The 15108-nt window shown below is 38.7% G+C and overlaps 1 protein-coding gene across 3 annotated transcripts in view; it reads left to right on the top strand.

Moving 5' to 3' along the window:
• Positions 1-14154, top strand: part of LOC144975279 (uncharacterized) — a 55892-nt gene extending 41738 nt beyond the window's left edge. The window contains exons 7-12 of one of the 3 annotated variants that reach the window (XM_078919218.1): positions 4108-4188; positions 4822-4922; positions 7400-7420; positions 12208-12343; positions 12887-13441; positions 13548-14154. In XM_078919218.1, the coding sequence (XP_078775344.1) occupies positions 4108-4188; positions 4822-4922; positions 7400-7420; positions 12208-12343; positions 12887-13417 (870 nt within the window). In that variant the 3' untranslated portion in view covers positions 13418-13441; positions 13548-14154. The other 2 variants (XM_078919220.1, XM_078919219.1) reach the window with 2 other exon arrangements.
• Positions 14155-15108: the final 954 nt, after the last annotated feature.

Raw genomic sequence — 15108 nt, 5'->3', positions numbered from 1 at the left:
ATAATCAAGACACAGATTTCAGCTATTCATTATGGAAAATCAGCTTGAAAAGACAGAAAATGAAGAAAAAGACATTTATTTGACAATAGAAAGTAATTTTAGCTTTAACTACACATCCGTGTAAAAGTAAAGAAAGCAACGTCTCTGTCTGTCTCAATCAGACGTGTCTTCTTCCACCTCAATGTAGAATCATTCACGCCACTTTACAAATCAATTGTGATACGTATTCTAATTTTTATCCAAAGTTCAATAATTGGTCACACAAGCAATCAATGCAAACATCAGTAGCGTCACGATGGAATGGACAGCAGCAATACTCTTCAACAGTCCTAACGTCACTTTCTTCCTAATGACGCATGGTAACTTAGCTCTAAACTATCGGAACAATGGCGGACGCCGTATGAAATATTTCTCCGGCGAGCATAAAAGCGCATCCAGAGGGAAAAAAACACATAAATCTGATCATGTTTTGACTTTTACACATTCTGATCATAAGACATATGATAAGTTCTAGCCAGCATGAAGAATAAAAAGTAATGATTTTCTTTGTTTAGAACCAAGATGGCCGCCGTTGCCGGGCGGCGTGACATCAGACTACTGAATCCAATTGTCCAGTATGGCACTTAATCTGGTGTTTGAACCTGAGACTTGATAAATATCGATCAGACATGCTATCAGAGACGGGTTTATTTATCAATTTATCTTTTAATATTTGCAAGGGAAACTGGGGCAGTAAATAAAAGCATTGACTTCAAACAGATGTAAAAGGAATACGTCACTAACATGGCAACCTCATTAACTCACTCAACCCTAACAACGTCAATGTCCGTAGTTTACCCTGGTTACATATACCCCAGGCCCGTGTATTACATTTTTCTGGGACAAATTATAGGCGTAGTATGAAAGCTAACGTTTTTAGTTTTGACATGTTAGTGGTAGTTGAATAAAACTATCTATGTTTATGCTCATTTTTAATACGTTTTTTTTTTACAATTTTGAAAAATAGCAAAAATATCTAGGATTGAGTGAATTAAAGTCAACTTTAATACCTCAGTTGCGCAATAAGCGGAAAATTTTTTTTTTTTTAATTTGTTGTATGCACTATTAAATACGTTACACTTTTTACCGAACATTTAATAATTGGAAACACACCCAATCAATTCCAACTTCAGTGGCGGCACGTCGGAATCGAAGGCTATTGCCAAGAATGACATTTATTGTTCCGCCCCTGGGCAGAGTCCCATTGTCTGTGTACGAACATGGCCGTATTGTTGACATCAAAAGGCATGTTGAAGATACTGACTATCGGTGGAAATGAGCAGGCTTTGCCGTTACCTTCAGAGCAAAGAGCATGCATCCTGCTCCCCCACGTCCGGAAATTGCCTCGATTGGAATGTATTGTACTTCACAAACAGACATCAGACAGAAAAGAAATACAATTTTAAAAGGAGAAAATTCACAATTAAAATGTGCTCCACCAAATCAAACTGGTATTAAATCGGAGTGAAGATGAAACCAAAGCATTAGATTAAAGTCAAAAGAAGTGAAACAAACCAGTGCGCATTTATAGAGCAATAACCACTAGACTTGCTCGAAGCGCTTTACACGGGGTCCTTAGCCAACAGCAAGAATTGACATGAAGGATGAGACATAAACATGACATTTGAAAGGAGATATTACATTTTATTTTTTCCGACAAAGAAAATGCTGCTCACAGCCAGGTACTCATTTTACACGGTGAAAAAATACGAGTAAAGGGGGGGGGGGAAGGAGGGGGGAGTTCCCAGGGCTAAAATATTGCGAAGCCCCAGGTTTGAGAGTCCTTGCCTAGATGAGGGTCATTTCAATCGATATATCTTTTTTAAAAGAATGAAAAAAATGAGCCGTTATCTAGAGAAATATACACTTAATGTGCTCAAAGCGCTTTACAACTGGCCCTGACTAGCATGTAACTTGTACAACGAGACATACGCCTGTTAGGCAATTTTACAATGTTCCCATACAAAGACAACGCTGTTAACCGCCAGTTACTCCTTTTACACCTGAGAGAATGTGAGTAAAGAGCCTTTTCCTAGGATTCAACTATATGCCGAGCGAGGCCCGAACTCATGGCCTTCAGATCCGAAAGCAAGAGTCATACCACGACACAAGCCGCACAAGAACGAGTCTTCTGACCAAATTTCTTACGTTTTTGATTTTTGATTTTGAATATTTTTTTTTTTTTTTTTTGTGGCTATGTGAGTTTTTAACGTTTTACAAATGTTGAATACATCAAGAATTGCTATAAATATACTGACTGTCTTTTCAGTCGAGAGAAAAACTTACCGTTACCTTCAGTATAGAAGGAACAAGGTTGACGTCACTCAGCTTTTTGTTACTATTTTTATTATTTTTGCTAATGATTAGTACTCCCTAAAACATAACAATCGGACTATATACGTTAAAGTTTACACACTGGTTTGGGCGTTGGTCTTTTTAAATATCGTTGGCGGATTTTGTTAGTATTTTACCCAAACGCACAAAATCAATAAAGAGCAAAGATGCACTCTATTGTCGCTATACACCCGGAAATTGACACAACTGGTGTGCTGCACTATAATACAGACATCAGACCACACACACACACACACACACTCTCTCTCTCTCTCTCTATTTATCTATCTATCTATCTCTCTCTCACACACACACACGCACACACACAAACAAACACACAGACACACACATAGATCACAGAGAGAGAGGGGGAAGGGGGGGGGGGGGTTAGTCGGATTAAGGGAAGTAGAGAAACTCACACAAAGAGAAACAGAGAGAGAAGGGAGAGAGGAAGAGAGAGGGGGAGAGGGAGAAAGAGATAGAGAGAGAGATGGGGGGGGGTGGGGGGGGGGAGAGAAAGAGGTGGAGAAAGAAAGAGGAGGTCGGATTAAGGGATGTAAAGAAACACACACAAAGAGACACAGACAGAAAGGGGGTGGGAGGAGAGAGGAGGAGAGAGGAAGAAAGAGAGAGAGAAAGAGAGAGAGAGTGAGAGACAGAGAGGGAGAGAGAGAGAGGAGGGGAGAGAGACGGGTGGAATGAGAGAGGGAGAGAGCGAGAGATGTGTGTGTTTTCTTTGCTGAAAAAGGGTTTTGATGCCAAAATGTTCCGTGTTTGCTATTTTGTCCTGTTATATTCATTTTTGGTTATTGTTGTTTGCATGGAATCTTACGTTATCTTACTTCTTATTACTAGAGTGAGCTCATTGAAGGAACGGAAAGGTCGAAGTCGCAACTAGTTCTTTTGGAGTTCTTGTCTTGTGCGGCTATATGGTCTAGTGGTATGACATTTGCCTTCTTAACTGACTGGGTGGGGTTCCTACCGCCCATAGTGGGCAGGGAGGTACATACTGTGTCTTCTATCCCCCTATATCTGTTTTCCAACTTGGATTCTGTTTTTGTCTTGGAATGAGATTACTTGGTTTTGTCCTGGCCCTGGTCGGGGTCCTGGCCGGGAGGGAAATAGTCAAGTGCATAGTTATTGTTTTGGGAGATGATATTTTTTCCTTGTAAATCATCTCTATGTTATGCATTATTATATTTGTTATTTTGAACTTATAATGTAAGCATTTGAGTGTATTCCTCTTAGTGGGGGTTGTGCTTGTGTCCGGAGCAGACTTATTGGTGATCTCAAACTAAGTACATTGGTGGTATGCTCTTGGAATCTACATCTGATCCCTATTTATTCCCAGTTCCCCTTTGCCTTAATTTTTCTTAGATGCTTTAATTGTAATTCTATAACTTTTTACTATCCCATTTTCTTCCTTTTTACTGGCGCTGATATAACCTAAATGTGTTGCAAGTGCCGTAAAACCCTTAAAAAGAAAAACAACTTCTTAACTGAAGGTTCAGGGTTTTAGTCTCGCTCTGAGCATTGTTGAGTCCTTGGATTAAGCTCTTTACTGATTTATCTGTTTTTCATTGTGTTTGTTTCTCAAGAATCTTTTGTGAAATTTAACGATTTATAATCTGACGTCACAAATTATTATTGTGAACATGATATCATGACGCGTTACTATTTAGGGAGAGGGGTGGAATGATAACAACGCTGTTCTTCTAACTTCCTTCAAAACAGATCCTGGAGGTGGAGTCCATGTTAAACCATCGGCAGGCTATTTGTGACAGGCGGCAAAAAACACTTCTTAACCTGGACGAGGTGAGTTAATAGTTATTCGTTCTCTTTGAACCCAATCATTGTAGACAGTTAGGGGAATGAAGCTCTTCTAAACCTGGATGAGGTGATTTAAAATTATTCTTTTGATATTATACCCAAATATTGTAGCAATTTAGGGGTAGAAAAAATATTATTTGTGCAGTTTTGTGCTCTTGTGATATATTACTCTGGTTTTGACCGGACTTCGATACCCAATCACAGCTGCGTGGAGAGGGAGAAGGGGGGGGGGGGGGGATAGGGAAAGAGATTAGCGGAAGAGTAGCGTCCCTTCATTAGACGTCACCCATAGTCTGTGACGTCACCGGCGGAAAAGTTATTAGAGAGAGAACGTCAAGTTGGTTGTGCGCATGCGAGGACGAGAGACTCATGCGCACAACCAACATGACGTTCTCTCTCTAATAACTTTTCCGCCGGTGACGTCACAGACTATGGGTGGCGTCCAATCAAGGGACGCTACTCTTCCGCTAATCTCATTCCCTATAAGGAAAAAAATATCTCTCTACTTCAAACGGGATTGATCTCAGTCCCTTTAACTTTGTATGTGAAGAGATTGCTCTAGCAACTGAGCTACCTGGACCTCCTGAAATCATTAAATTATGTTTTAATCAATTTCAGGAGCTGCAAACGTTGAGATCGGAGCTGGAAGAAACGCGGGAACAAATGCAAGTGGATGGGTCGATCCCGGAGTCCAACTCGGAGAGAGCTAGGAAAAACTGGTAGGCTGATTTTCTTTTTCAATTAGACTTTCAATTTCAGTCGCACAAGCCACTGATTGCGGATGGATGGCTCAGAGGCTAGTGCGACTGCTCGCTGGTCTTTCTCTCTTTTTGTCTCTCTCGTGATAATCATTGATTAACCAATAACCAAAAGTGTTTTGAGATTGATTTTCCTCACAAGTAGATAGATAGACAAGATAGAAAATGTAACACAAATCATCACTTAATGTGTTGGTTTTGTAGTCTAGTGTAGTCTGGTGCGGCTATGTGGTCTAGTGGTATGACACTCGCTTTCGGATCGGAAGGTCCTGGGTTCGAGCCTCGCTCGGCGCATAGTTGGGTCCTTGGAGAAGGCTCTTTACTCACATTCTCTCATCGTACTCAGGTGTAAAATGAGTACCTGGCCGTTAACAGCGTTGTCTCTGTCCCAAAAATTTGTAATATCGCCTGACAGGCGTCATGTCTCGTCCTACATGTTATGTGTTGCTGTTGGCCAGGGACCCCTTGTAAAGCGCTTTGAGCACGTTTAGTGGATATTGCGCTATATAAAAGCTCATTTTTTAAATATTTTTTTTGTGGTTTGACAAACGTCTTGGAATAGGAAGGAGTCCGGTTTTGAACTAAGAACACAACACATAACACACTCAACATTGTTTGGATTTTTTTATAAAAGACGAGACACCATATTGCAGATCCACCGAGTCACTCAAATCGTTCTAAAGTCGCCCAGCCCTAGTCCTGGGCCAACAGACACCAGAAGAAGTAGTCGCCCAGCCCTAGTTCTGGGCCAACAGACATCAGAAGAAGTAGTCGCCCAGCCCTAGTCCTGGGCCAACAGACACCAGAAGAAGTAGTCGCCCAGCCCTAGTTCTGGGCCAACAGACACCAGAAGAAGTAGTCGCCCAGCCCTAGTTCTGGGCCAACAGACACCAGAAGAAGTAGTCGCCCAGCCCTAATCCTGGGCCAACAGACACCAGAAGAAGTAGTCGCCCAGCCCTAGTCCTGGGCCAACAGACACCAGAAAAGGTCATCCTATGGGAGGTGGTTTTTCTCATAATAATAATAATAATAATAATAATAATAATAATAATAATAATAATAATAATAATAATAATAATAATAATAATAATAATAATAATAATAATAATAATAATAATAATACTTTATTGCGTCCCAAAAAGGAAATATTTTGTACAGACGTGTTATAATTGACACAATAAGATAAAAATACAATGGAAATAGGATGTACGAGTATATATATATATATATGCAAAAGGAGCAGCTCCATAACCAGAGCTGCGCTTTATAATATGAATAATTTCAACACTGTAAAATAGTTTAAACTGTCACTATAAATTGAAAATCTAAAAGATTGCAAAACAAATAAATTAATAGATTAACATTCCAACGCCTTCCGGTTCATGTCCATTTATTGCGTCATGAATATTCGTGTGCTTTTCGGGTTGATTCTAGGGCGGGCCGGTTGTATAACAAACCATAAATATTTATATAGGATTTCGATATCTCAATATTCCAAAAGACACGTACAATTGCTGCCTTCATGGCAACACCCCAATAAAACAGTAACACACCATTTGCTTGAATGTCAATATCTTGACTACCTGAGCTGCACATTCCTCCCACCAAATCCAAGCATCAGTAACACATTGTATAGTCACGTGGAACAACTACAAAATACGTCTAACTTCTACGTCATGGCACAAGACCGAAGGGCTAGAGCTCATTCTCATTACTCCAGGACTCCCACTGGAAAACCCTATCATTTTCTTAGTAAATACGTAATCGTTGAATAATGCTTTGAACGCGTGGAGTAAAAAATTATATTCAATGATTGCAGAATATTTTCGCACATTTTATTGGTGTGAAATAAGTTGTAAAAGACAACTGATTGGTAATTATAAATAATCTTTTAGTGAGCATGAATACAAATCCAACGCTTTTAGTTTTTGGGTCAAATTGTCATTCAAGCAGAAGGAAAAAGATATAAATTATGGTGAATAGAAGTATTAATACCACAAAATTGGTCACGAAATATCTAACAATCTTATTTCGAGGGGTGGGAGAAATGTATTCTTTCATTTCTTTGTATATATTAAACTAGTCTTACTTCTAACTTGAACAACACATACTCGCAAGCTCGTAGTGTTATTTGGCACGATAAAAATAACTCGTTTAATAAATACAAAGAACTGAAAGAATCGTACATTATTTAACACAGCGAAACTGATAAAAACAACTTTTCCCCTTAATTTACCCCTAAGAAAAAACTTAATATTGACGACTATTGTGGTGATAACCCCAAAAATGACCTTTGGCACAGAGTTTCTATAATTTAAAAAACCTTTATACTCGGTTAAAGAGTATTTGGTGCCAACTAATCACCTCTTTGGCTGTCTAAAACACATAACAAAGAGTCAAGTGACGTGTCATTCATTCATTCATTCATTCCATTCCAGCAACAACATCAATGACAGCAGGTAATTACTTCATGGCGTGTGGTTAACATTTCGTAGAGAAATGGATAGAGAGAATACACAGTAGCCACACCACTAACGTAGCATCTCTCTCTCTCTCTCTCTCTCTCTCTCTCTCTCTCTCTCGCTCTTTCTTTCTTTCTTTCTCTCTCTTTCTCTCTTTCTCTCTCTCTGTATGTGTGTGTGGTGGTGGGGGGGGGTGGGGGTGGGCGTAGGTGTATGTGTGTATATGTAAATATATTTCTAACAGGTTCAAAAAGTGTTGACAGAGATACAACTTTGTCCATACATTTTCGACCCTATAGAAGTCTGTAACTTCAATCATATTGGAGCTAGATTGTCAGTTTGTTTGGTTTTATTTTTTGTTGCTGTTGTTGTTTTTAGGCGGGGGATGTTATTTTATTATCATTTAACGAAAAAAACGGATGAATACAAATAATTTCCTTTTTATTTCCAATTAAGTTAATATATGAGTGTTTTTGTGGTGAATTTCACAAAAACGGATTTTTTACACAGTCACAGATGTATATATATATATATATATATATATATATATATATATATATATATATATATATAATATATATATATGAGTGTTGGTGGGTACTCGTAGGTACGAAAGTGCTCGATAATGATGGTTAGAGCTAATATAAAATATAAATTGTCACTCACATTATATGGCCTAGACGTTCGTTTGAGTGGCTTTCTTCCACGTCCTCAGTCGGCATAATCTTTATGCCGACTGAGGACGTGGAAGAAAGCTACAGAAACGAACGTCTCGGCCATATAATGTGAGTGACATTTTATTATATATATTATATATATATTATATATATATTATGTATATATATATATATATATATATATATATATATATATATATATATATATAGCCTATATATACTTAAAATTTTGGCCAGAAAACTCTTCCTCATTTTGTAAAAAAACCTCTTGAACTTTGCACCATTAGGAAGTTTTCACAGAAGTCCAGAGTTTGAAAGTTTTTGACAAGATTAGGGTTCATCGTAGTCAATCGATGTTTAACTCACTCAATCCTAGAGATTTTTGCTACTTTTCAAAATTTCAAAAAATGTATTAAAAATGAGCATGTACACAGATAGATGGTTTCATTCAACTTTAACATGCAAAAACTAAAAACAGTAGCTTTGATACAACCCCTATAATATGTCTCAGAAAAATTCAATAAATAGGCATGGGGTAAAAGTAACCTGGGTAAACTACGGATATAGTCGGTGCTAGGGCTGAGTGAGTTAAAGGACGAGTTTTCTGGCCATATCTTAAAATAGGTGTCGTTCCAAAGTACGGGGATAAACTTGTTCATGACTTCATACTTGAGTGTCTGGTTTGTAAGAGGGTGAATCAAAAAGAAATGGGAGTGCTTTTTACTTTTAAACCTCCCCTTACCATCTATAGGAAAATCGTCACATTCGTTACGATGCAACCAACAATTATCTGATTCTGATATTTTTGTACATAACAAATTATTTTTAAAAATATTTTGTTCTCGAGATAAATGTTAGACACTGGACAATTATATGTATACTATATACTTGATCCTTTTCTATCTGAGTAGAAAAAAATATTTTTGTGTTGGGTGGATGTGAAGTTTCAGGGTAAATTCTGAAAATGGCTGGTTAGGAGAGAGTTAAACAAACTGAATCATTACATTGCACCGTACCTCAAATTAAAGCTTGGCATTAGCCGAGTAGAATGAATGCCACTTCTCAACATGGTCTCTGCCTCTCTCGATAGCCACAGTCCACCTTTTTGTAAGGTCATGAATTCCGTCCTCGTAAAACTGAGTTGACTGTGCTTTGGGCCAATTTTTCACAACCGTCATAGGGGGCATGTGGCTCAGCGGTACGGTCTTTGCTTCGTGCCCAAAAGGTACCGAGTTCGACCACGCCGCCGCTGCGCTGTGTGGCCTTGAGAAGTCACCTTCGCCCTAGCTCAATTTGCGGCGCTGCATTGCGTCTGACTCCTGGGTTATTCCAGTCTTCCCTTGGAATAGAAAACAAATTTCGCCTAGGGATGAATAAAGGATATTTTTAAATATGGAAAAACATGAACGCAGTAGAAGATTTGTCTCATTACTTTTTGACTCAACCTCGTATTCTACTGTACTTCATTTTATTTTGATCTACAGTTATTGCGTTCTGGTCATTTCATCCTTCGCAAATAGTTGTTATAATATTTATCCTAGCCAGTGCTTTATGATGGACCACCATCCTCATTGTTAATTGTTTTCTAGATGTGTGCATTTTTAATTCAGAAAAGTGAGTGGAGCAGGCACTTATGTTGATAATAACAAGATAATGATTTGAGTAGGAAAGTACCAGAAGACAACAGAAAAAAAACAAAATACAAAAAACCCGCGACCTTACTGGTACGACAACTCCGCCTGGCCGGGGAGATCGTGACTCTACCGTATGAGCTATCCACGATATCCGGTCATGGATAGCTCATACGGTAGAGTCACGATGTAACCGGCCAGGCGGAGTTGTCGCACCAGTAAGGTCGCGGGTTGGAGCCCCCATCGCCGCCGCGAAGTTTTTATTCTCTGTTGTCTTCTGGCACTTTCCTACTCACTTTATTTCTTGTTATTTTCAAGATATGTTTTACCACAAATGGATGGATAGTCATTTTTATCGTTTCTCGTTTAATTCATTTGTACATTTTCTTTTTTTTTCAATTCGATTTCGTGTGTGTGTGTGTGTGTGTGTGTGTATGTATGTGTTTCTGTGTGCGTATGTGTGTGTGTGTGATTCCCAAAATGAGAAATAATAGCCATGCACAAGGTTTATAAGAGCCATATGTGACCCATGGTCTGGAAACGGTATTAATTCGGTATAAACCAGATTCCTAAGAATCAAATTTAAGAATATCTGACCAGGACTATTAAATATTTTTTTTAAATACTATATTTTTTTCTCCTTAATAAAACACGTAAACCGACGTGCACTTATTTACAAGTCTGATAACCCAATTCATTATGGGCTCATTGTTGTATTAGAAATCTCAAAAAAATGACGCAATGTATTGTCCATTACAACAATGTTAAACTATAAGGGATTTCGGATGTCAGACCTGCATATTTGTACACGTCGATGTAAATTCAGCCCAAGTCTGATATTTTTGGTCATAAATTCAACTCTCAGCACCTGAATCACCCCGACATAATACCTTTTCGAGGCGATGGGTCACATATAGTAGTATTTCTTTTAGTTGATTTTGGGCTTCTCAATGTGTTTGGTTAGATAATTCCTAGGACAGGGTTTTGTCGACTTAAATACTTGCTTGTATTTTATTTTCTCCATAGAAGTGTGTCACCAATAATAAATTTTGTGTGTTTAGCACGTTTAGTTCCCTTTAAAGTATTTGTCACTAGAAATGCAATTACATTTAAGTTTTATGTGTTGAAGAAATTATCACAATATGCGAGAAAATTTAGCCTTGTTCCTGGAGATAAATGTTTATATATGTCACTAATGTGTAGAAAAGAATAAAAAAAACAACGGTCCTAGCACTGTTCCTTAAGGTGCACCTAATCTTTTGAATTTCATTTAACTTTGTTTGATTTACTGTTCCTGTCTGGGTCCTCTTTGAACAAAACACATTAATTAATTCCTTTTCCAAGTCCATATCGATGGTCGGCGGATCAAACATCTGAAGTCCCGAGTTTCACTCTCTGCGGATCAAGCCTCTGAAGCCTACATACGAGCTTTGCACACTGTGTTATATTTCATTCATGACATCAGAGATTGATCCACCCAAAAGTATATTTAACATGATGTCTACCATCGAATATGTCTTAAGTTTAACTAAATTTTTAAAAGTATCTTGGGATCTAAATATAATCCATTGTCTCAAATCGATTCAATGTTGGAATCAACGTGTACTTATTTACAGGTCTGATAACCCAAATTATTATGGGCCCATCGTTAATAATGTAAATACATACTCTCAAATCAAAGCAAACTGTTCTCTATTATAACAATGTTAAAACAGGCCCTTAATTGCATTCGGCTATTAGACCTGCTAATATGTGCACCTGGGTCGGGATGTATATGTTCAGTAAGATTAAATTTGTAACTGAACTTCTAAGACTTGCGATTTTTGTAGTCCTTCAGGGCTGTAGGCCCATGGAGCCGGAGTTTATACCGGTTTCTATAGCGTGAAACGAGCAATAGCAAGTGTTTGCTATCCTTCGGAAAGGACGCTCGTCTATCGCAAAGTACTTTCCGCCAGATTTAACTTACCCAGATACCCATTCACTGCTGGGTGGAAAGGGGGGTCAGAAAAAAAAACGAGCTTTGAGTCATGAGTAATGTTTTAAAAATTATATTTATTCTTCAAATAATAAGCAACGAACATTAACCCTAAATTTCATATTTTTGGGTAATAAATTCTTCATTTTACAGAATTTAATTCATCCCAGCATGATACGGTTTAGAGCCGGCGAGTTACATGTATATTCCTGTACACCGTGCTCATGTGTAAAATGAGTACCTGGCCGTTGTCTTTATCGAAATAAATGTAATATCGCTAAACAGGCAAGATGTCTCGTTCAATATGTTATGTGTTCCTGTTGGTCAGGGACCACTTGTAACGCGCTTTGAGCACATTTAGTGGATATTGCTCTTTATAAAAGCTCATGGGGTTTTCTTCTATATCTCTCATACCAATACCATTCAACTATATTACTATTTTGAGGCCACGTATTCATACTATTCCCGAGAAATGACTTTTTTTGTTTGTTTCCATCGCAGGGACATGGTGAAGAGGAATCTGATGGACGAGCAGAAACTTCTAGAAACGACAGTACAGAAATACAGATCTGAACTCGCCTCGGCCACGTCCACCATTGCTGGCAAAGATATTCTCATCAGTAGACTTCAGAGTGTGGTAAGACAGTCAGCTTTGTTCCTTCAAGAAGCGATTTTCGCCACTTCAATATTTTTTTTCTTTTGGTACTAAAAAGACAATTGAAAAAAAAAAACAATAGATAGAAAATTACTTCAAATGAATTCACAATAACAGGTAACAGATGAATCTACAAATATTGTCTTGTGATATGACACAAACATTCGGATTGAGAGGTTCTGAGTTCGAGTTTCATAGTTGGGGGCGGGGGGGGGGGGGGGCAGTGTAGCTCAGCGGTATGGTTTTTGCTTTGTACCAGAAAATTACAGAGTTCGATCATCAGCCGCTGCGCTGTGTAGCCTTGAGCAAGTCACATCGCCTTAGCTGAATTTGCGGCGCTGCACTGCGGCTGACGCATGGGTTATTCCAGTCTTCCTTTGGAATAGACCCTAGAGACAAATTTTCCTTAGGGGATAAATAAAGGGATTTTTTAATTTTTTTTTTTTGTCCTTGGAAAAGGCTTTTTTCTCACATTCTCTCGTCGTACTCAGATTTACTTCAGATTTTGTTTTGTCTTCCACACAGGCGATGCAGCATGAGGAGGAAATAGCCGTCCGAGACAAGAGAATAAAACAACTGGAATCCAAGCTGTCGATCGCCTTGTCGGAGACAAAGAGTCTACGGGACCAAGTACCCAGCGTCTCTCAGCAAACTCTCAACGCATCCAAATCAGCCTTAGAGTCCGAAATGGGCAGCAGCGCTCAGCGACCCGGGATGAGCTCCGAAGGATCAACTACGGGCAATCTAGAAAACAATCGTCTGACCTCTTTCAGGTCTACCCGGTCATTCTACAGACGTCCTTCCAGCAACGCCGCTAGCGACCAAGGGGATGACTACGCCACGCACCGTGGGGTGGGGGGTGGCGGGGCTACAGCTGGTGGCGTGGATGGCGGGGGGATGATGATGAACGGGGATGCAGGCGGGACGAGCAGGAACAGCTTCAGGAACTCCGTGTCTGCACGGAAGAGAAACAGTGTCAGCGACAACGCCATCTCCAGACTGACTCTGTCCACTCCAAGAACGGAAGGAACGAGCAGCGCATGCGTAGTGCAATGATAAGATTTATATCCGAAGAAACTCGCAGCGCATGCGTAGTGCAATGATATTTATATCGGAAGAAACTAGCAGCAGCGCATGCGTAGTGCAATGATATTTATATCGGAAGAAACTAGCAGCGCATGCGTAGTGCAATGATATTCATCTGATTTTTGGTTTCGACAATCTATTATTAAGATTTACTTTATTTTGTACCAAACTGATTAAGCATGACCCCCCCCCCCCCCCCTTATTTTTTCTACTTACGGCAATTCTTCCGGAATTTTCTGTCTCTGGTAATTGAACTGTTTTTGATTGAGGCTTCATGAAATAAATAACAATATTCTAATTGAATGAAAGCTTCAATCTGATTAACGTAGTGAGGTCATGTCGGCGTTTCGGGTTTCCCCTTTATCAACAAAACTCGATAAATGAAACCCGACTGTCGAATATAAAGTAAGATAATCACTTGTTCTTCTTCTTTCAGCTTATCCCGCATTTTGCAGGGTTGCCATCATGAATGTCACAACTTCATGCATCTCCGTTTATAACATCATCTTCCTCCAGGTTCAGTTCTTTTTACCCTCTCCAACCATCTAGTCTTTGTGCGTCCTTTATTCTCTCTTTCCCGCTAATAATTGTATATCCAAAACTTTCTTTACACGCACTCCCTCTCTCGTCTCTTTACATGTCCAAACCATTTCAAGTTATCTTCTCTCATCTTTATTGATACATTCTTCACTGCAGTAAAAAAAAAAGGGAATAGATAAATAAAGGATAAATTCCCTTTATTTATCTCTAAGGGGAAACATTTATTTATCGTGAGGGTTTTTTTCCAAGGGAAGACCAGAATAACAGGCGTTAGTCGCAGCGTAGCGCCTCAAGGGTAGTCGAACACTATACCTTACAGGTACAAAGCAAATATCATACCACAGAGCAATGCTGCCCCCAATAAGGACCCTCCAATTGGATCTACCCTCAACCTTCATCATTAGTTTTGGGTGTGTCCATTCCTTTACATCTATCGTTTTTAAAATATTAATAATATACCCTTCATTCATCCCGTAAGGGAAATTTGTCTCTATGGTCTATTCCAAGGGAAGACTGGAATAACCCAGGCGTCAGCCTAAGTACATCGACGCAAATTGAGCTAGGGCGAGGTGACTTGCTCAAGGCCACACAATGCAGCGGCGGATGATCGAACTTGAAACCTTTCGGGTACAAAGCAAAGACCGTACCGCTGAGCCAAACTTCCCCCATCCAGCATTATTTTAAAAACTCCATTGATTGTGGTGAAGAAGTATTACAACTTCTAACGTTGCAAAAGACCAAAAGTTCGTATTTCGTATCATTATCTTTTTATAAATTCATTTTTAGAAACTCTTTCATCCCGGCAAAGGACCGTTTTGAGTCGGTGTGTCACCTTAGTTGATCTCTAATTATTTTTTTTTCCAAATAATTTAACAAACTCTTTTATGACTCGCCAGGTTGGCATGCAAAATGTTTGATATCTAGATATCGATATTATATTATTTTTTTATTTGATTTACCGATATATTGATATATTGAAATACGGATATATTGATTCATGTATATTGATATATTGATATATTGATATATTGATACATTGATGCACTGATATATTGATATATTGATATACTAATAAACTGATATTGATAAACTGATAAATTGATATATTGATATATTAATAA

This window comes from Berghia stephanieae, chromosome 6 (genome assembly GCF_034508935.2).
Source record: "Berghia stephanieae isolate SIO BIC M18660-M18661 chromosome 6, UCSD_Bste_1.3, whole genome shotgun sequence".
NCBI lineage: Eukaryota > Metazoa > Mollusca > Gastropoda > Nudibranchia > Aeolidiidae > Berghia > Berghia stephanieae.
The sequence above is the reverse complement of the archived record's forward strand: the minus strand, read 5'-3'. Positions and strand labels throughout refer to the sequence as shown.